Source organism: Symphalangus syndactylus, chromosome 3 (assembly GCF_028878055.3).
Source record: "Symphalangus syndactylus isolate Jambi chromosome 3, NHGRI_mSymSyn1-v2.1_pri, whole genome shotgun sequence".
NCBI classification, from domain to species: domain Eukaryota; kingdom Metazoa; phylum Chordata; class Mammalia; order Primates; family Hylobatidae; genus Symphalangus; species Symphalangus syndactylus.
In genome coordinates, this window is record NC_072425.2 from 72737153 (window position 1) to 72760565 (window position 23413).

General features: G+C 39.6%; 1 protein-coding gene across 3 annotated transcripts in view; it reads left to right on the forward strand.

Moving 5' to 3' along the window:
- The window catches only part of CEMIP2 (cell migration inducing hyaluronidase 2), an 87101-nt gene that overhangs the window by 53334 nt on the left and 10354 nt on the right, over nt 1-23413 (forward strand). For all 3 annotated transcript variants that reach the window (XM_063636997.1, XM_055272275.2, XM_055272276.2), the window contains 8 exons: nt 310-345; nt 1783-1938; nt 4597-4774; nt 6954-7169; nt 11637-11845; nt 16116-16298; nt 18689-18908; nt 22540-22638. In XM_063636997.1, coding sequence (XP_063493067.1) covers nt 310-345; nt 1783-1938; nt 4597-4774; nt 6954-7169; nt 11637-11845; nt 16116-16298; nt 18689-18908; nt 22540-22638 — 1297 coding nt within the window. The remainder of the gene's footprint in view (nt 1-309; nt 346-1782; nt 1939-4596; nt 4775-6953; nt 7170-11636; nt 11846-16115; nt 16299-18688; nt 18909-22539; nt 22639-23413) is intronic.

Here is a 23413-nt window from a genome sequence, read left to right on the forward strand (position 1 = left end):
TACTCTCAAGAATCTTATGAGGAAGGTTATATTTTCATTTCAACTTATAGATGGGAAAAGTGAGAGATAGAGGTTGAGTAGCTTGCCAAAAGTCACACAGCTAGTAATTGGCAAAGCCCAGATTTGAACTGGGTGCCCTCTCTGCAGATTTTGTGCTCCTAGTTATTGTGAAATCAAATTTTTGTGTGGTCATGTAGAGAATAAATATTGGGACCTCCTGGATTTCATGATAATTAAATACTGAGAGAATTACTTCTTTTTACATAATATGGTGAATTAAAATGTTCTTCATTCTCTTTTCTTTTACAGATTTGCAGATAATGGAATAGGACTGACCTTTGCCAGGTTTGTAATTGCTTAAAAATACTTATTTTAAAGCTTTAAAATAACCCTTGATATTTTTTTTCTGATAATACACAGGAATGTTGTATCATTTTTTAACATAAAAAAATTAGCAACCTCTTCCTGATGCCACTAGAGGGCCAAAAATACATTTTTTCTTGATTAATTGAATTCATAGCAAAGTGATAGGTTAATACAGCTGGAATTTCACAGAAGGATAATTTCTGCTTAGAAGAAAACACTTTCTATTTAGACTTAAGTTCTTAAAAAGTAGGGGAAAAAAGAGGAAGGGAGTAAAAGTAGGGAGAAAATTTAAAAACTAATATTTCCTTCTTAGAAGCTGCTCTAATTTAGCAACAGTCTTTAAGAACTAAACTTTTTGTTCTATATGTTTTTCTACAGATAATAGTCATTCTAGTTGTCATGTTAAACATGCTTGTCATTTAATTCTTAGGTTCAGGACAAGTTTGTTCTCCTCATTATCTATGTTGTTGCTTGAGACTAGAGCAATCAATTATTGCTGCTAAATTAAAGTTTATTTATATATAATTTGTAAATCATTTATTAATTCATATGAGGGCTGGGCGTGCTGGCTCACACCTGTAATCCCAGCAGTTTGGGAGGCCAAGACAGGAGGATCGCTCAAGGCCAGAAGTTTGAGGCCGGAAGTTTGAGACCAGCCTGAGCAACACAGCAACACCCTGTCTCTATCAAAAATAAAAAAATTAATCTTAACCAGGCATAGTGGCATGCCTGTAATCTTAGCTTCTCTGGAGGCTGAGGTGGGAGTATCCTGTAAGCTCAAGAGTTCAAGGTTGCTGCTTCTGCCTGGCTGACAGAATGAGACCCTGTCTCTTTAAAAAAAAAAAAAAGTTTATATATGTCTTAAGAGGGGGATATGTATGTATTTATATTAAACTATAAGTAGGTATAGGTATTTTTATAGTTTAAAAGCAATTTCAAGGCTAAGTGTGATGGCTCATGCCTATAATCTCAGCATTTTGGGAGGCTAAGGCAGGAGGATCACTTGAAGCCAAGAGTTTAAGAATAGCACAGGCCACATAACAAGACCCCATCTCTACAAAAATTTTAAAAAATTAGCTGGGCATGATGGCATGCATGTGTGGTCCCAGCTACTTGGAAGGCTGAGGTAGGATTGTTTGAGCCCGGCAGGTCAAGGCTGCAGTGAACCACGTTCTTGCCATTGTACTCCAGCTTGGGTGACAGAGCAAGAACCTGTCTCAGGAAAAAAAAAACAAAAAACAAAAAACACACACACACACACAAACAAGCAGTTTCTGAAGACTTGTGAATGTGTATTAGAAAAAGCTATTGACTTCTTTTAAAACTTTTAGCTTTTCAGTTATAGCATGCCTACATTTGGGAATACATTTAAATTTTCTAGAGAAATGTAGCTAATGATTGTTCTCATTTTAACAGTGATGGAAGCTTCCCAAGTGATGAAGGTTCCAGCCAAGAGGTATCCGAATCTCTCTTTGTTGGGGAGAGCAGGAATTACGGCTTTCAGGGTGGTCAGAACAAGTATGTAGGCACTGGAGGAATAGACCAGAAGCCTCGGACATTACCCAGGAACAGGTAAGCATTGCTTTAGCTGTAGAGTGTTAAATTTAAGCAATAAAGGAAAACCTAACCCCCAGGGAAGTTTCTGTAATAATCCTGGATGGATTGGTTCCTACCATGAGACTCTTTTCCTTTTTTATTATTTATTACTACTACTACTGCTGCTACTGCTGCTACTACTATTATAATTATTATGTGTATTATCCTCCTGAAATTTTGGAGCATTAGTTATTAAACATTTCATAGATTTAATTATCAATTTTATAACAAAGAAATCTGTCTTGTTTCTCATTCCTTATATAAGACCTTATATAAACTGTTTTTTTCTTCCTTCTTGAGCCATAGAAAGTTGCCAAACCCTAAACTATGACATTAGGTCAGTTTTTCCTCAATGTGTGTTGTTGGTTTTCAGAAATAGCTACTGGAAAGAGGAAATTACCTACTGAAAAGATTCTTAGGAAATGAGAATTGATTGATGCCAAAGTTAACTCAAAACCCCACCATGGCTGTCTAATTAATGGCGGTTTAGATGTTGAAGGGAACGGGGTAGGCTCTTGGCATGTTTTCTGTCATCATCATCATCGCAGTCATTAAAATTGTACTTAGCATGTCTTCAAAGCTTTAAGGAAACTATTAACTAGTAATTCGTATCTCAGTTCTGAGGCACAGTTTGGACTTCTCATTTTACTTGTGAGAAAACCATGTAGAAAAATATTCAACAGTGTTTTTAGGCCTCACATCTGAGCCCGTCATAATTCTTCAGGAATCAACTCCCCTAGAGGAGTGCTGTCGCTGGATGTTGGGCTAGAACAAGGCAGAGGAATGGGGCATACAGACTGTAGCTTTGGGGAGTGGTGGCGCAGAGCGAGGACTCGGGGGAGAGCTGTACTATTTTCTGGAAAAAGGTCACTATGCTTGGCTTCTCACCCCTTGTGCTTGTCGTTGTGGAATATTGAGCACTGCTATGTGCTACACTCTGTGTGGAACTCCTGTTAGCCCATAGAAGCCACTGGGAAAAGAACTTCATGGATTTTTTAATTGCTAACATGTATTAAATGCTTATGATCTGTCAGGCCCTGTTGTAAATATATTTACTTAATCCTCACAAAGCTCAATGAGATAGGTTCTGTCAGCATCCTGTTTTACAAATGAGTATCTTACTAAGGGTAGAGAAGGTGGAATTCAATCCCAGTTAGGTTGTCTTCAGTGCTGTGCTCTTCACAATTAGGCTCTTGCTGCTGCTTCTAAGGTGTAGATTTTTTAAAAAGCTGTATTGGTTGGCATATGGGCTGCAATGAGATGGTCGCCAAATCAATTCCACTCTGTATTTTATATTGACCTCCAGTTTTATTTCAAAATGCTTTTTGCTGTTTGGTAAGGAGGATTTTCCAAAATCAAACTTTCTCATTGATTAATGGAAACAGCTTTAATATTATCATATCTTTACAACCTGTATTAGTCCATTTTCACACTGTTGATAAAGACATACCTGAGACTGGGCAATTTAAAATCAAAAGAAGGAGGTTTATTGGACTTAAAAGTTCCACATGGCTGGGGAGGCCTCACAATCATGGCAGAAGGCAACGAGAGCAAGTCACCTCTTAGGTGGATGGCAGCAGGCAAAAAGAGAGCTTGTGCAGGGAAACTCCTGTTTTTAAAACCATCAGATCTCGTGAGACCCATTCACTATCACTAGAACAGCACGGAGAAGACCTGCCCCCATGATTCAGTCATCTCCCACCGGGTCCCTCCCACAACATGTGGGAATTATGGGGAACTACAAGATGAGATTTGGGTGGGGACACAGAGCCAAACTGTATCACAACCTTTTCTACAGGGGAGAATCATGTTGAGATGTATGCTTAGAAATATTAAATACATCATGATGTGAAGGTTTTTAAACTGGGCTATTTGGTTTTCTTGCTAGCATACATGCTTTTGCTGTAAAACGTTGCCTAGTTGTAGAATAATTAGTTGCTATAGAGATCCTCTGCCATGCAGTTAAAGAATTAATAGGAGAGGAACTTAAGGAATTCAGAATATTACCAGTTCCTATACATTAATTATGGTTATTGATTTATGATTAGTAGGCTAAGGAATTTGTGTTTGAACAGAAACGGGGAAAATGAATAAAACAAAATTCTCAGTCTAGCTAACCCTGTTGACATGGTAAGCCTTGAGGGCTCATGCTTTCACACTTTTAAGTGTATCATTTCACCTTCGTACCATCATTTAGTGGCTTGAGAGGCGGTTCTCTGCCTAAGCACAGACTTGTCTTTTGTTCTCATGGCTGGAGATTTGGAAACGAAGACCACAGTACCTGAGGTTCCAAATAAAAGATCTTAACTGAGTTGATTCTAGGAAGACAAAGTCACCTCTTCAGAGGGGCCTCCATTCTGTCTAAAATAGCATCTTTCTCCCCACCCAATCTATTATAATGTTGCATCGTATGGTCTCTATAGCACTTATTTTCTGAAATGATCCTGTTTTTCTGTTTGTCTTTGCCACTACAGCATATGTTTCATTCAATCAGGGATCTTGTTTTGGTTCGCACTGTATCCTAGAATTTTGCATAGTGCATATAGGATATTTAACTGTATTCATAAAACAAGTAAGTGAAGTGCTGCTAAGGGGACACTCATATGCATTAAACAAAATCTTGTATTTCCACAGGACATTCCCAATTAGAGGCTTTCAGATTTATGATGGGCCCATTCATCTCACCAGGAGCACTTTCAAAAAATATGTGCCAACTCCAGATAGGTACAGCAGTGCAATTGGCTTCCTCATGAAGAATTCCTGGCAGATAACCCCCAGGAATAATATCTCCCTCGTGAAGTTTGGTCCACATGTAAGTATGTTCTGTAGTTCTTATATAGTTACTATGGTGAAAGAAGGACGGATATCACATTCCTAAAGACAAAAACGCAAAGGATTTGCACCGAGTCTGTATGAGTGGGAGGAGAAATACACACAGAGCCAGCTCCTAATTCTATGCACTCTCCCATTGAGTTCAAGGGGAGAACAGAAGTCCCGTGTGACTTGGGGTGTGTTTGACATTCAAGTCATACCTTGGTAGGGAAAATGACTTCAAGTGATGATACAGAGGTTGTGGAGTTTCATAGGAACAAGAGGACATATGATTTTGGAAAATTCAGTGAAATATGCTGGTTGGGTAGCTCACTTCCACTAAGAGATTTGGATCCTTCCTGCTATTTTACTTGTCTGAGGGCTATTCTTCTGGGGGACTAGAGAATAAGAGGTAATAATCTTCAGATAGAGAATAATCTTCTATCTGAAGATTGCAGATAGACTGTAAAAATTACCATTTACAGTACAGTAGCCCACAGGAATCGTTTTCTTACCAATTTCACCAGTATCACCTGTACCCGTAACACACAGGACGATCTGATTACATGCCCCCAGGCTTTCATCATCTTGCCAGTTCCATGATGGCAATGGCACAAGACAGAGAAGTCTCAGGACATCTAGCTCCCTGTTCCCACAGGCAGCCACACCTGGGAAATAAGTCATCGTTCTCTCATTGACATCCACCCACAAACTTTATAGTTGCCCAATTTAAAATAGAGCTTGATAGGTTTATCAAAGTCTATGTCTGGTTTTCTGCAACAGCTCGGGCATGGATCAGAGGCACAAGTAGAAACTGGAGTGTCAGCTTTGTTGGCTGGTTCTTTCTTAGGCCATGTGACTCCAGGGGAGGGGTAGGACTAGGCTGGTAGCAGGATGAGTCTTGGGTCTCCTGTCCAGTATGGAGACTTGCTGTTTCCTTACTGCCCACGTGGACCTCCCTGTAGTTCTCCATGTATCGTGTTTAGTGATCACTGGCATAGGCATACTGAAAAGCAGTTTGTTAGATACCGCATTTGTTGTCCTAAAGTTATAACAGCATTATACAATCCATACTGTTTAAGTCCAGCAGTTCATCCAGTCTGGAGTTTTCTATGGTGGGGATGCTCTGAAGCTGATAAAAGGAGCAGTTTGCAAAATTCGCTTTACTTCAAAGGGTGGAAAATACGCACTAAACTTTTCTCAGATTTAACCACGTAGGAAAAGAGAAGTGTGGAACCAAGAATTTGCAGTTACTTGTCCTAGACATCACAGTTTTCCATTGAGTTGCTTATCATTTAGATGTTCTGTTGATTTAAAAACACCCAGGGCAAAAAGTGCATAAAAGCATTTAAGAGATGTATCTGTGTGACTTGAATAGCGTTAGTATTATATAATTTACTGCTAATAAAAAGCAGCTAAAGACTGTAAAACATGTCACCTGCAGCCCATTTTGCAGCTGTGCATTATGTGTTTGATAAAGGCTTTAAACTCCACTGGATGTGAAAATTATTGAGCTGAGTTTGGTCTGTACTGAGGAGTGAGACAGTAATAAGGCTTTTTAGCAGATTCTAGTGAGTTTATCAGTAACTCAGCCATGCTAAGTCAACACTTAAATTGTGTTTCTGTTTTGACCTGTACTTATCTGTTTATTTTTTTGGTGGGGGGGAGTCATATGAACAAGTAACTAAAGCATTTGGAGATAAAATGATTAGCTCTGAAGATAATTTATCATAGATTTTTTATTTCATCGAGGTATAATTTACATACAGGGAAATGCACACATCTTACATGTACAGTTTATAATTTTTAACAAACATATGTGACTGTGTAGTCTCCCTTCCCACAACTCTTCTGCTTTCTCTCCCCACAAATGAGTTTTGTCTGGAGAACAGGTAATAGTTTTTAAGTGGGGAAAAGAAGAATACAAATAAAGATGAAGTTTAACATTTGCCCATTAAACACCATAAGGTTTTGGGAAATTCCCCCCAACCCCAGCATATTGTTAATTGGGTAGAAAACTCAGGTTGACTTGAGTGCCATAGCTGACAACTATGAACTGTAACTCAGAACTGCTCTAACCTTAAAGCAATCACAATGGACCCGCAGTTGAGTCATTGCAGGGGATGCTGAGATGGCAGGAGCCCTCACTTTGTGATGTCTTTCTTTTTCACTGTGGTCAGGTCTCTCTGAATGTCTTTTTTGGAAAGCCTGGTCCCTGGTTTGAAGATTGTGAGCTGGATGGTGATAAGAACTCCATATTCCATGACGTTGATGGCTCTGTGACAGGATACAAGGATGCTTATGTGGGAAGAATGGACAACTACCTGATCCGCCATCCAAGCTGTGTAAATGTGACTAAGTGGAATGCAGTGATCTGCAGTGGGACCTATGCACAGGTAGGCTTAGCAAATGTATAATGCTCAAGTTCCTACCAGCTCCTGCCAGCACTGCTTCTGTAAGAAGTACTCTTCAGCTTTTCAGTGTGATTGACATTTTCCAAAGTTTGATCTATCTTCCTGTCCTGTCCTGTCCTGTCCTGTACTTTCTTTTCTTTCTTTCGATTCATTAGGAGTCATGGACTCCTGGAATTTTTCTTAAAACTCCCCAACTCCAGATCTGTTTAACATGTGAAAAAGTGAGTCCCAGAGAGGAGAGCTGATTTACCCTGGGTTAAATGTGGTTGGAATGTAGTTGGGGCAAGAACCCATGTTTCTTGACTCTTAGGTTTTCTTGCCACACTACAGCTATGCCCTCTAAGAGGTATTTTTATCCTTTGCTTTTGGGGTCATTAATCTCTACTTAATTAAAGAATCTGACTTTTGAGGCAAAATATCAATAGGTCACATGAAAAGTGAGATGTTCCCGGGGACAGAGCTGGAGATTAGGAGTGAGTGGACAAGAAAGGAATCCAAGGAAAATTTCCTAATTATATTATGATATAATGTCTATGAAAATATGGAGGAGATGATATCCATTGAGAAACACCTCTTTGAAGACATTAAGCATTAATGTGTATTAACTTGATGCCTAGTATAAGAGGATGAACTAATTTGCAAGGTAGTATATATGGTTAAGAGCACAGACTCTAGAGCTAGACTGCCTGGGTTTGAATTCTGGCTTTGTTATTTTCTAAAGTATGCATTGGGCAAGTTAATTAACTACTCTATGTCGGTGCACAATGGGGATAATAGTAATTACTCTCATAGGAGGCTATTGTGAAGATAGAGTACATGCATGCATGTAAAGCGTTTAGCATATGGCCTGGCACATGGTTCAGTGCCTGCTGCTGTTAGTATTATTTAAGGAGAAGAGCTGTAAGTTGCAAAGGTGATTTTAACAGTGACATTTTGGTGGATGGAAGAGATTGTAGAATGGAGGCACCAGTTGCCCAGGATTTTGAAAGGAGCAGATCCTGCCCCCGCCCTCTGCCCCATGCAGACAATTAAAGGGTAGGAATTTTTTTTTTTTTTTTTTTTTTTTTTTTAGACGGAGTCTTGCTGTGTCTCCCAGGCTGGAGTACAGTGGCACGATCTCGGCTCACTGCAAGCTCCGCCTCCCAGGTTCACACCATTCTCCTGCCTCAGCCTCCTGAGCAGCTGGACTGCAGGCTCCCGCCACCAAGCCCGGCTAGTTTTTTTGTATTTTTAATAGAGACAGGGTTTCACCATGTTAGCCGGGATGGTCTCGATCTCCTGACTTCATGATCCGCCCACCTCCGCCTCTCAAAGTGCTGGGATTACAGGCGTGAGCCACTGCGCCCGTCCAGGATTTAATAACAGACTGTCAGAGGAGATAAAGGAAATAGATGATCAGAACATGGAGACGAGAATTAGAGGAAGAGCAAGGGATTTTCCACATAGAATTGGACTCTGATAGCCCTAAAGGCAGGAAAGAAGCCCCTTCCTTTGATTTGCTGCTAGATGTTCTTTTTGTAGCATGGGCTCTTCCTGGGGAGGATCCGTGCTGTGCTGTTTCCCCTCTATTGAGCTCTCCTCACTTTGCCAGTCAAAGGTGTGTTTTTGGGCTCCCGCTTATCACTTCTCTGAACCCCCTGAATTACATGTGGTTTCCACCACCTGAGCTTTCAATAATTGGAGCTTCTTGGATCAGAATTCTTCATTGTTCTTCTGACTTTGAATTACAACAATTAAAGAAAGTGATTTTTAAATTTTAAAACTTAAAAAAAAGTTTAGATCCTTATCTATAGACTAAACAAAGGGCTTAAGAGGAATAAAGATGGGAGAGAGTTTCTGGTTTATTTTAGTGGGGGTATTAGCTTCTTTATTGCTATGGGATTTCTCATTCCCATGAGCAAAAATAAAAAATACTAAAAAAAAAAAGTAATACTTGCCTAAATACCAGAAGGGATGGAGAATTAACTACAGTAGAATAAAGAAGAAAGGAACATGGTTTATAATATGATTTATTTTTTCCATTTATCTTATTCTTAATCAGAATTGCCTTCCCCAAGTTAAGTTTATCCATCAATGCCTAGGAACTGTAGAAGTTCTAGAACTGCAACAAAACTAGAAAATAAAAACTAAGGCCGGGCGTGGTGGCTCACGCCTGTAATCCCAGCACTTTGGGAGGTTGAGGCAGGTGGATCACCTGCGGTCTGGAGTTCGAGCCCAGCCTGGCCAACATGGTGAAACTCCATCTCTACTAAATAGAAAAAATTAGCCAGGTGTGCTGGTGGGCACATGTAATCCCAGCTACTCAAGGGTACTGAGGCAGGAGAATCGCTTGAACCCAGGGGCGGAGGTTGCAGTGAGCTGAGATCACGCCATTGCACTCCAGCCTGGGCAACAAGAGCGAAACTCTGTCTCAAAAATAATAATAATAAAAAATAAATAATAAAAAGCTTTTAGCCTTTTTGTAGCTACAGTTTTGGCGAAAGTTCTTGCCAGCCATGAGTATTCATGCATGTGTGCGTATTCTGCCTGTCTTAAAGTGGCAGGTACACACTAATGAAAACTGTATTTTTTAAGTGATCATAAATGTTTCTATAAATATGTGGTTATGGTAGCTCTTTTATAAATTACCATTGCGACTATCAATGTGACATATTTTTCATTTATTCAACATTCACTCAGTAAAGCATTTAGTCCTTTGAATATCTAATGTATTTGAGAATATTAACCTGATCTATATTACAAATCAGAGTAGTAATTCTGTTTTTATTTATAGATGAAGAAAGAAATAAGTCGTCTAATACTCCTCAGGGGGCACTGGGAATTGTAGGACCATGGACCAGAAATTTACTTCTGAGAATTTGAAATTTGGGCCAGAAGCCCAGATCTGCAGCCATTTGTTGTTACTTAGAAATGATGTAGTATGCCAAAAATGGGAGCAATTGGATCTCGAGATAGAATTATCATTATTTAACTATTTGTAAATATTTTTTAGTGGAATATGTGCTTTTTCTTTTTTTCCTTTTTTTTGAGACGGAGTTTTGTTTTTGTCACCTAGGCTGGAGTGCAATAGTGCTATCTTGGCTCACTGCAACCTCCACCTCCCAGGTTCAAGCAATTCTCCTGCCTCAGCCTCCCAAGTAGCTGGGATTACAGGCACCCGCCACCACACCTGGCTAATTTTTGAATTTTTAGTAGAGACGGGATTTCACCATATTGGTCAGGCTGGTATCGAACTCCTGACTGCCAGTGATCCGCCTGCCTTAGCCTCCCAAAGTGCTGGGATTACAGGCGTGAGCCACTGTGCCTGGCTGAATATGTGCTTTTTAATGACCTGAGGGATAATGGTACTCAGGGAGAAAGATGGTGATATAGGGAGAGTTAAGGTTACTAAGGCAGGTGACAGATATGCGGTGTATGTATAGCCTCATATATATATATATACACACACATGCACACATATAAATGTACATGTAAATAGACATATACATAAATATAAATATATGTTAAACATAAGTATATGTTTAAATTAATATATATTATATATTGAGTATATATTTAAATGAAGACAATCGATAGTCTTAAAAATGTTTCCTGTCTATTTTAAATCTTTAAGTGGTGTCAGTAGAGTATTAAATAATTGAGGTAGTTAAAAGGGACATAAAATTGAGGAGTCAATGTGGATAAGATTGTAGAAATGACAGGGAAAATACAGAAGTATTGTGGATTAAATGTCAATATTCTGCAGCTGCTTTAATATTCTGGAGAATTTGGTTACAGATACTGATTTGTTTTAGGAGATTTGTTCTAAGAATTTTCCTTTGTAGGATACATTTGGGGATGGCTTTGTTTTGGCATGGCAAGTAGCTCTAATGCCACTGGAATACATTCAGGACTTGCAAATTTGTCTCAGTTTAATGTTTTCTCAGTTGTTGCACAGTACTTTATAACTTTTTTTTTTTTTGAATGGGTGAAAAATGGCTTTGTGGGCTGACGTAGGTCATGGAAAATTGAAAGCCAAAGCTCTAAGATATATAAATTTTTCATCTCTTGGTTTAGAGGAAAGTCTCTTAGATTTGAGTAGAGGATATCAGTTTTCACATTAGTTTACTAATTATTTTTGTATGTGTGTTCTTTAGACTGAGAGGTTTCTTTGACAAGCTGTATAAGCCACAGAAGTTTTACATTCTGATGAATAAGCTGGCCTGTAGTGGTGGAAGCGATGATGAAGATCTTGGCTAGCAGAGCACATGGTCTGTTTTTGCCATTTCTGGTTTAAGTGGGCTGCACTATAAGTGGCTTAGGATGTAGTTGGCCGCTGCTCACTTCTTCTGGCACAGATCACGGAATCTCCCTTTTCAAAGTTGAGACACTTGACTTTGTGCTGAAAATGTCTTTTTAGCTGTTTAAATTTTCATTCTCTTCCCTTTACTTCTTGATTATTTTTTCAAGGTCTATGTACAGACATGGAGCACTCAGAATCTTTCTATGACCATTACACGAGATGAGTATCCGTCCCACCCTATGGTGCTCCGAGGTATTAATCAGAAGGCTGCCTTTCCACAGTACCAGCCTGTCGTCATGCTGGAGAAGGGATATACCATCCACTGGAATGGGCCGGCACCACGGACTACATTTCTATACCTCGTCAACTTCAACAAGTATGTTTCTGTTACTGTTATTTCAAATAGTTGAGCTAGTAGTAATTTAGTGGAGAAAAAGAATAACTTATATCTCCTTTGCAGCAAGCAAAGAAAGCCAATTTTACATACTTTGCTTCTCTTGTAGGGAGGCTGTATATTTTGTGTTGATGGAATTAAGAGATTATACAAATTGAATCCTGTCATTTCAAAAGCATTTTTTTTTTCTCTGTGGTCAAGTTATTATGCACATAAAGCCATTCAACAATAGGTTTTAATACTGCTGAATGCTTTAATTCCCTGTAGCTGGGATGGGAAGTAGTTTTCTATGCTGTTCCAGTGGAGCATTTGCTTACCTGAAAAATTAAAAGATTTTTGAGGCTGAGTTTAGACTTGGCAGAAGAAAGTTGTGGGATGGATTAGTAATGCCTGCTAGGGACAAGAAGTGAAAGAGTTGGGACATGAAGGCCCCGTATTTGCTAGCCCTGCCTTAAAGCACTATTTTATCCCTTCTTGATTTCTCAGTTGTCTGTTTTAATATCACAGGCAATCCAAGGGGCTATTTTTATAATTGATTTATTCAAGTGTTTATTGTATGTAAGTTGACATAAAGATGAATGAGAGAAGTACTTGCCTTCTAGGAGTTCACTGTAGACAGGTAGAAAAAACTCAAGTAAATAGATAAATCAAAGCTATTTTTTAGTGGACAAACGATAGAGCAACTCTTAAATAATTCTGCCTAAGGGAGTTGAGCCAGGCTGCAGTGAAGAATGATTCTGATGAAGCAATCTGTCTTGTTATATTAATAAAAGCACAGTGTTGGGAAAGGGCCAGTTCTCCTGGGGGAAATGATGGATTCAGTGTGATGGGGACATAGAGTGTATCAGGGGAAATGACAGAAGGTGAAACAAGGAAGGTGGGATGGCACTATTTAGAAAGGGAGGGATAAACCACATGTATCTTATCAATCTAGATACATGTGGCTATTAACCCATGCGACTCCATGAAACTGCTGTGTACCTGAAAAATTGAAATGGCTTGTTCACCTGAGTCATCATCAAGCCCTGACTTGTCAGAACACTCTTAAAACATCCAGTTGAAATGAACATAGAAGGACTAGAGCATATAGGAATTCAGCTTTAAGCAAGTCACTTCCAAGGATGATGAACACCGTGGCAGATGCCCTTGTTCTGAGATTGTTAGGGCTCTGGCATGTGCTCTGAGCTGAACCATCACCATTACTGTTTTCCTGTAATCCTTGCTGCGGCCCTCTGTGCCCCACCCACACAGTCAACCAAGCCCCAAGGCCAGTACTCATTCCTGTCTCTTCCTTTTCCCTCATCACTCCATCTTATCAGTAACTGCACCCTGTTGCTTCCAGCTCCTAAAGTCATCTAAATCTGTCCACTTCTTTCTACCCACAGTGTTTGTGGCTAAGTCAAGCCCTCAACATCTCTTGCCTGGCTCCGTGGAGCAGTCCCCACTTCAGTCTCCCCACCTCCAATCCTTAGTCCACATTGTGGCCAGAGTGAGATTTTTGAAAGCCCAATCTGATATCATCAGTGAGTTGCAGAGAAGTCAATGAAAGAAACAAACAATTGTCAGAGAGGATGGAGAAATGTCAAAGGGTGATCAGTACTCTATAAGTTATATTGGGCAGAATTATGAATTGGAGGTGAGGTGTGACAATAAAATGATATGCAGTGTTCTGTAAAGTACTGTGCATACCTTTCCATCAGATACTGAGCAAGTAAAAACATTTTAAAGTGAAAAAAAATGCTGAGCCTAGAAGTTTCAAAAATCCACATGGGCATGAAATTCAGTCATACTTGTTTAATTAGCTGAAAGTTTATAAAAATTACATGATGGTCAGAGGCAAAAGGAAGAGGTGGACAATTTTTTTCCCCTCAATTTAAGATAATTATAGGGAAGTCATTGATTTTGTCATAATGCCATTTCTGAAAATAACACTTTTAGAAGTTATGAAAGCAGTACTTATTCATTAAACAAAATAAGGAAAATATAGAAAAACATAAAGAAAATGGAAATAATCTATAGTTCTTCTAACCAAAGCGAGGCATTGTAAACATATATAGTATATTCCCCTCTTTCTAACCTCAAGTTGCTTTGTGCCTATGGATGTGCCATAATTTTTTTAACTACCTCCCTTACCCCGTGAACATTTAGGTTGTTTCTCCTGCCTGCCCCCCCGCATTTTGCTATTATAGACAATAATTCATAGAACATCTTTTCTTTGATATCTTTTGTCTGCATTTTCTAGTTATTCTTTAGTGGGATTATTTTTTTCACTTGAAAACCTAGGTGAACAATATATATATATATTTTTTTCCTTGAGACAACGTCTTGCTCTGTTGCCCAGGCTAGAATGCGGTGGTGCAATCTTGGCTCACTGCAACCTCCGCCTCCTGGATTAAGTTGATCCTCCTACCTAAGCCTCCCAGGTAGCTGGGACTACGGGCGTATGCCACCACACCCAGCTAATTTTTGTACTTTTTATGCAGACGGGGTTTTGCCATGTTGCCCAGGCTGGTCTTGAACTCATGCACTCAAGTAATCCACCTACCTCAGCCTCCCCAAGTGCTAGGATTATAGGCATGAGCCACTCTGCTGGGCTATGTGAAGAATTTTAAGGCCTTGTTACATATTGTTTAAACGTTTTTTAGAATGACAAAAAAGTTCGGGAAATAGTGATGATGATTGAACAACATTGAGAATGAACTTATTGCCACTGAACCATATGGTAAAAATTATTAAAGTGGTAAATGTTATCGTAGGTATATTTATCATAATAAAAAGGTCAAAAAAGAGAGAAAATGATAACAAGTGGAAATGTTTTTAATGATTTTTAAAAAGGATTAATTTTATATTTAAGGACACTAAGAAAATCCTATGGCTATTTAGTGATACGCATCAAAAGCTTTAAAAAGGCATATATCTTTACATACAGCAATTTTCCCACTAGGAACTCATCCTAATACATTTATTTATTTATTTTTTTAGTTTTTTAAAAATATTTTTATTATACTTTAAGTTATAGGGTACATGTACACAACGTGCAGGTTTGTTACATATGTATACATATGCCATGTTGGTGTGCTGCACCCATTAACTCATCATTTACATTAGGTATATATATATATATATATCTCCTAATGCTATCCGTCCCCCCTCCCCCGCCCCACAACAGGCCCCGGTGTGTGATGTTCCCCTTCCTGTGTCCAAGTGTTCTCATTGTTCAATTCCCACCTGTGAGCGAGAACATGCGGTGTTTGGTCTTTTGTCCTTGCGATGGTTTGCTCAGAATGATGGTTTCCAGCTTCATCCATGTCCCTACAAAGGACGTGAACTCATCATTTTTTATGGCTGCATAGTATTCCATGGTGTATATGTGCCACATTTTCTTTTTTTTTTTTCTTCTTTTTTTTTTTTTATTATACTTTAGGTTTTAGGGTACATGTGCACAATGTGCAGGTCTGTTACATATGTATCCTAATACATTTATAAAAGGTAAAATTACAAACAAAAAAATTCTTTAGAATGCTTTTGCCAGTGTACAGTTCCACTCTCCATATATTAGTGTTTCTATCTTGTACACCTATACCCAACCATCTCACTTAATTTTCTTATCTTTTTAGAGTGTCTAAGTCTGTTTTATCCAACTTTTTAATGTTCTTTGAAATCCTGTTAAAACTAAGAATTTTTAGGGCTGGACACGGTGGCTCACGCCTGTAATCCCAGCACTTTGGGAGGCTGAGGTGGGTGGATCACTTGAGGTCAGGAGTTCAAGACTGGCTTGGCCAACATGGTGAAACCCTGTCTCTACTAAAAGTACAAAAATTAGCTGTGCATGGTGGTATGCCCCTGTAATCCCAGCTACTCGAGAGGCTGAGGCAGGAGAATTGCTTGAACCTGGGAGGCGGAGGTCGCAGTGAGCTGAGATCGCGCCACTGTACTCCAGCCTGAGCAAAAGAGCGAGACTCCATCTCAAAAACAACAACAACAAAAAAAATTTTAAAGGCTCATATTTTTGCTATATATCTATTGATATGAGAAATTTGAGCAACAGATGAAGGTGGGTGATTTGTTACTGTGCCATAGTTCAGAACTTCCACAGTCAGTGACCCAACACACAGAAGAAATTTAAGGAGGAGAAAACTATGGGCAGGAAGTGAAAGAAGTGGGGCATGAAGAACAGTTATTTGCATATGCTATAGTACTTAACAGATATGGCTGAAGTGTAAATTAATTTTATTATGTTTCTCCTTTAAAGGAATGACTGGATTCGAGTTGGCCTTTGCTATCCATCAAACACAAGTTTTCAAGTTACCTTTGGCTATTTGCAGCGGCAGAATGGCTCATTATCCAAAATCGAAGAATATGAGCCTGTGCATTCACTGGAAGAACTGCAAAGAAAGCAATCCGAGAGGAAATTCTATTTTGACTCCAGCACAGGGTAATTCAGTGAAACCAGGGAATGAGAATTATTCCTATTTTTCTTTAATGGTGAAATTGCTAGTTCTTCAGCATCGCGGCTGTTTAGTGAAGCAGCTGATGTGGGTAATTCTCTGCACATCTCTATTAGAGGTTTAGAGGGGAACTAGAATGGCTCGTAATTATAGTTGGCAGTAGGGATCGAGTGAAGATGTTTGCTGTATACGTATTAAGGCAATTTAGAGAGAGAAATTATCCCTTGTTGATGAAGAACCAGTAGGCCCAGTTGGAAATTACAATAATTTTTTCCCATAATAATGTTCTTCATATGATTATTTACATGTGATATAGTTCATATTTCAGTGAAAGCTCATTTTTCTTTTCCTGACTTAAGGCTATCTTTCAAGTTGACCTTGAGTTTTTGAAAATCACTGTGTAACTGTGGAATATTTGCTTTCAACTTTCTCTAGGCTGCATCTTTCCACTTTTTAATTCCAATCCTGTTCTTCTGGGGTCCTGTTGGTTTTGACTGCTTTTACCCAGTTACAGTCTCTCAGCCTGTGGGCTATGGTAGGCTCCATCTCCTGTACTCTTCCAGCAGGTAGCATGTTCCTTCAGCCTCTCTCCTCACGCAGACAGTCCTCCTATATGCCATTGTCTATGCACTATAAAGATACCGATGGAAAGAAGACGCATTTCTTCTGCAAACTCACAGTCCATTGAGGAATGTGGGCATGTAAAGCAAGTCATTAGAGAAGGAAAGGTTGAATGCTCTCGGTCCTATATTCAATGTGCCTTTTGGGTTGCCCCAGAAGTTTAGCCTAGAGTAACCAGTGACATCCTGAGAGGTTGACCCTGGAGCTAATTCTTGAGAAACACTTATGAGGAGATGGAAAAAGAAATGGGTGAGATGTCTTACACAGAAGAGACAGTGTGCACAAATGCATGGGGGCATGGCAGAACATGGCATTGCATGTTTGGGGAAAGGCAAGAAGTGCAGAGTGGGGAGAAGGGTGGCAAGATTGACTTGGGGAATGAAGTTGGGGCTCAGTTGTTAAGTGCCTGGTTAGCCTTTAAATAAGATGCAACTCATTTCCCATCCCAGTCCCCCACCAGCCAGTGTTATCAGCTTAAAAGTTTTATTTTCATAATTTTCTCCAATTTTTAATTTTTTTTTTCTTCTTTCTTTCTTTCTTTTCTTTTTTTTAAAGAGACAGGGTATCCCTATGTTGCCCAGGCTGGAGTGCAGTTCACAGACACAGTTGTGGCACATTACAGCCTTGATCTCCTGGGCTCAAGTGATCCTCCCACCTCAGCCTCACAAGTAGCTGCTGCCACCACACCCAGCATTGATTTTCAGTTTTTGATTAGACTTAACTACCTGGACTTTCATTCTGTAGATGATAGAACTTCCACATTCCCACTTGATTTTCCACAAGAATAAAAAGAATATCCACATTTGGAAGGATAGTCTAGTGACAAGTTAATGATTAAAAGTGTAAAAAGATTGGAAATACTTTCCAATCTGGGTATTTCAAGAATCCTGAGGTCCTAATTCTTTTTATTAGGTTGGTGCAAAAGTAATTGCAGGTTTTGCCTTTTTTTTTTAAATGCTCTCAGTCCTAGAGATATTCAGTGTGCCATTTGAGCTGATTTATACCTCATAATCTCAACTTTGTACTGTTTATTGACCTCGTTAAAATATGAATTCTTTGTCTCGAGTAATCAGTCACACTTGATCAAGTTTTTTTAGAATCTTGACTTCCTTTGGTTTGGAAGGACTGGGTTTGCTGATAGAGACTGAACTCCTACCTGGAAGTTAGACTTTTTCATTCATCTTGGCAGTGGGAAGATAATCAGAATGGGTGGGATGGACTGTTCATTTTGCCTGGTTTTGGACCTAATATAGACTGAAGGAACCCAGGTCCCTCTGCTCTTCGTAAATATCACAGGAATTGATTTGGGACTTTATCTTGATCTTAGCCAAACAAGTCACAGTTCCTGTTTTTCTTATTTCAGTTTTATGCCTTAACCAAAATGATTTATGAACGAGAACAACAAAAAGAATGAACCACACTAATTTACCAAATCCTGAACTCAACACATTATGTATAAAGTGTTCCAAGGAATTTTTGAGACAAACCAAATTTCATCCCCCCAGATTTGTTGTGATATGTTCCACAACAATGGAAACAGGGTATGAAAGTATTTCCTAAAGTGTTACTGCATTTGACTTAGGACCCTTGAAGGATAGAAAGAAAACAGAAATAACTTTATTCATTTTGTAATTTATGTTTTAAGGAAAAGTTACTAATTGGAGGAATATCCCTTTCGGCCATGAGCTGATTTGAGGAATTTTGTAAGTTTTTGAGAATAAGTCTAACTACATGATTTGGTTTCTGTTTTGTGCAGGTTACTGTTTTTGTATCTCAAAGCCAAAAGCCACAGGCATGGCCATAGTTACTGTTCATCTCAGGGATGTGAAAGAGTCAAGATCCAGGCAGCCACAGACTCAAAGGACATCAGTAACTGCATGGCCAAAGCATACCCACAGTACTACAGAAAGCCATCAGTGGTCAAGCGGATGCCGGCCATGCTCACTGGACTCTGTCAAGGCTGTGGCACTCGGCAGGTAAACAAGGATGAAAAGTGGTCTGTGGCCAAGGAGAAAAAGTCAGAGGGTTTCTTTGCAATAGGAGCACTTTTCTCTGAAACATCTATATTGCCCATTTATGGACATTGCACGGTATCTCCTGAATTTTGGCCCATGCTAAAATGTGAAGCGCATAAGAAGCAAACTAGTTCAAATTTATAACAGAGATACTTGCCCCTGTGATACGTCAGTTTACCCTGAACAACTGCAGATTTTCCACAGTTTGAAATTAGAGGTTGCTATGTTGGTCCTCATTTTTTTTCTTTCTCAGATGTTTGATTCTGTTGCAATATGACTTCGATTTACATGCCAGTGATGTAAAAAGGATACTTTGTTTTGTTGGCCCGGTGTGAAATTTCTTTTCAAAAATACAGCTAATATGAAAATTGTTTCCTTTTTATAAGGTGGAAGTCCACTCTTATTTTTGAAGCATATGCTATTATATCTTCTGTAATTAAAGTACAGACTATCACATCACTCTATCATTTTTATTTAAAAAAAAAGTACAGACTGACTTTGGTTAGAAATGAAAATGCTTCTTCTAACATTCTTGATTAGATGGCCGCCTACTGGATCTCAAGAAAGCACTGCAATGAAAGTGAACCCAAAATACAAACTAAAATTGGGCATACAGAAGGGGTTCCAAAGGAAATCAGATAGTTCCAAGTGAAAAAACAAAGGATGGAGCTGCCCTGATTTATATTTCACACAAACAAATATGGGCTAGGGGAAATGGTTCTCAAAGTGTGGCCCTCAGACCGGCAGCATCAGGAGCCCCTGGAAACTTGCGGAAAATGGGAATTCTTGGGCCCAACCCTCATCCTACTGAGTCAGCAACTGCGGGGCTGGGGCCTGGCAATCTATTTTAACCAGCCCTGCAGCTGATTCTGATACATGTTCACATTTGAGTTCCACTGAGAATTTTTCTTAAAAAGCAATAATTACCACAAATATGCATACTGCCTATTAATATGGAGAAGACTAAATCTTTTCTTACTATTCTAAGTGATTTAAGAAGACAAAATTACTTCCACTAATAAGTTCCATATTTCTCTCTTTTTTTTTGGTTCATAATTTATATCCATCAGTGGCAGTAAGAGCAAGAAGAAAAGAGGTGGATTTATGTTTCCCACTAGGATGTATAAGTTTTTTTTTTTTGTTTTGTTTTGCTTTTTGTTGTTGTTGTTGAGATGGAGTCTCTCTCTGTTGCCCAGGCTAGAGTGCAGTGGCATGATCTCGACTCACTGCAACTTTGCCTCCCGGGTTCAAGGGATTCTCCTCCCTCAGCCTCCTAAGTAGCTGGGACTACAGGTGCATGTGACCACACCTGGCTAATTTTTGTATTTTTACTAGAGATGGGGTTTTGCCATATCGCCCAGGCCAGTCTCTAATTCCTGACCTCAAGTGATCTGTCCGCCTCAGCTTCCCAAAGTGCTGGGATTACAGGTGTGAGCCACCGCACCTGGCCAATTTTTTTTTTTTTTAATGGCAACTCTACTATCACAATCTTAGTCTCTCATATTTCTGAGCCACCTCTATTCTCTCATGCAAGTAAAATAATAAACCAACCAGACAAAACAACAACAAAAACAACCCTGTAATGAAGGTTATATGATTCCTTGCCAGGTCGATATAATAATCTGACTGTTAAAGTGACATTTTGAGATAATCTTTGTGGGGAAGTAAATTTTCCAGCCTAATTCTCAAGCTGGATTTGTTAAGACCCTTCAATATTAAAGAGACTTTTTATAATTTATAATAAACATTATAACTTATAAAAATAATTTAACTGTTATTGGAAATATTCTAGGCCTATGTTGTTAAATGATTCCATGCACTAATACTTAGCATTCTTTATCTTTTGTGCATGAAGCATTGATCAGAATTCACTTTTTAAAAATGTATTGATTACTGACTTTGTGCAGTTGTGAAGTAGTTGAAGTAGCTGGGAACATCACTTTTACTTGAAAATTTGTGGGTAATTTTTTTTTTTTTTCTTAAATATAGAGGCAGGGTCTCACTATGTTGCCTAGGCTGGTCTCAAAGTCCTAAGCTCAAGCAATCCTCCCACTTTGGCCTCCCAAATTGTTGGGATTACAGGTGTGAACCACCACGCCCGGCCTAATTTTTGTTCTGACTGTCAAAACCAAACACATGTATACTAGGAGTAAATAGGAAAATTCACAGGAATTTTTGACCCAAACTTGGAGACTTCAAAGAACTACCCAGCTTCTGACTTGGGATCATTTTGACTGTTTATTTTTTGTTTTTTGTTTTTTTTTTTTTGAAACGGAGTCTCGCTCTGTCGCCCAGGCTGGAGTGCAGTGGCGCAATCTCGGCTCACTGCAAGCTCCGCCTCCTGGGTTCACGCCATTCTCCTGCCTCAGCCTCTCCGAGTAGCTGGGACCACAGGCGCCCGCCACCATGCCCGGCTAATTTTTTTGTATTTTTAGTAGAGACGGGGTTTCACCGTGGTCTCAATCTCCTGACTTCGTGATCCGCCCACCTTGGCTTCCCAAAGTGCTGGGATTACAAGCGTGAGCCACCGCGCCCGGCTGTTTTTTTTTTTTTTTTTTTTTTTTGAGATAGAGTCTCACTCTGTCGCCCAGGCTAGAGTGCAGTGGTATGATCACAGCTCACTGCAATCTTCATCTCCCAGACTCAAGCGATTCTCCTGCCTCAGCCTCCCAAGTAGCTGGGACTACAGATGTGTGCCACCTGCCTGGCTGATTTTTGTATTTTGAATAGAGACTGGAGTTCACCATGTTGACCAGGCTGGTCTTGAACTCCTGACCTCAGGTGATCTGCCCACCTCATGCCCGGCTAATTGTTTATTCTTGCAGGGAAGTTTTTAACATTGGTTTATATGGACAGTGTACCTCTAAGTGTTAAATTGTGTGAGAGTTAAGTGTTTTTGAATGAGAAGAGAGCCCTTAGGGAGGAGATAGGTTTTGGAGACTGGGAGTAATTTGGAGGAGTACAGGGATAAGGGAAGGGCATTCTTGGGAAGGGAACAGCATCAGCAAAGGCAGAGTGGCAAGAAAGAGGGTGGAGTGCTTATGGGAAAGTGAGGCCCTGCCTGAGTGTAACAGCGCAGGGAAAAATAGGGGCCTGTCTACAAGGCACGACTCTGTTTATGGAATGCCTTGCAGGTCACAAAGAGGAGTTGAGACCTGTGCATATACAAAGTTAGTAAACGTTTCTTAACAGGGTAGTCCTTGTTATCTACACTTCTTTCCTCGGTCCTAGAGTGACTGAGGGACCATGGTCTGAAAAAAACTTTAAAAAATATTTGTGCCTGTTTTTCCATAAAATGTTTACAAAGATTTAAATAAAAATATAAAGCACATTTATTTAATCACTTATGGAACTGAAGTGAACAACAAGAATAATATTTATTTGAAACTGGGATTGCTCCAGAAAATGAGGAACAAATATATACTTACTGTGTTAAGAATAACAAGATGGAATTCTAGGTCATGAAATATGTACAAAAAGTTCAGAATAAGAAATACAACCACTGGCTTTAATTATAATTAAGTTTATATTGAGGGAACCTTTTGGAGGAAGGTAAGAGTTGCCATAAATATGGAACATCTTCTCTGTCTAGGTGGTGTTTACTAGTGATCCTCATAAAAGTTATCTCCCTGTGCAATTCCAGTCACCTGATAAAGCAGAAACCCAGCGTGGAGACCCGTCTGTTATTTCTGTAAGTACTGTCTGGTGTTGTCTTAGTCTGTTCTAGGTGGTATAACAAAATGCCATAAACTAGGCAGCTTATAAACAACAGAAATTGGCCGGGCGCGGTGGCTCGCACCTGTAATCCCAGCACTTTGGGAGACCAAGGTGGGTGGATCACAAGGTTAGGAGATCGAGACCGTCCTGGCTAACATGGTGAAACCCCGTCTCTACTAAAAATACAAAAAATTAGCTGGGCATGGAGGCGGGTGCCTGTAGTCCCAGCTACTCGGGAGGCTGAGACAGGAGAATGGCCTGAACCTGGGAGGCGGAGCTTGCAGTGAGCCGAGATCGCGCCACTGCACTCCGGCCTGTGCAACAGAGCGAGACTCTGTCTCAAAATAAATAAATAAATAAAAATAAACAACAGAAATTTATTTCTTACAGTTCTGGAGGCTGGAAAGTCCAAGAGCAAGGCACCAGCAAATTGAGTGTCTGGTGAGCCTGGTTCATAGATGGTGCCTTCTCATCGTGTCCTCACAGGGTAGAACGGTCCAGGGGTCTCTCTCAGGCTTCTTTTATAACAGCACTGATCCTATTCATGGGGGTTACACTGTCGTGTCCTGATCACTTCCCAAAGATTCTACCTGCTAATACTGTTACCTTGGAGATTAGGATTTCAACATAGAAATATTTGACAGGACACAGACATTCAGACCAAAGCAGATGTGTACACCATCACAGCTTCTTGCTTTTATCTTCTATCTTGGTGACATGAATTACTTCTGGCTATAGTCACTGGTTTG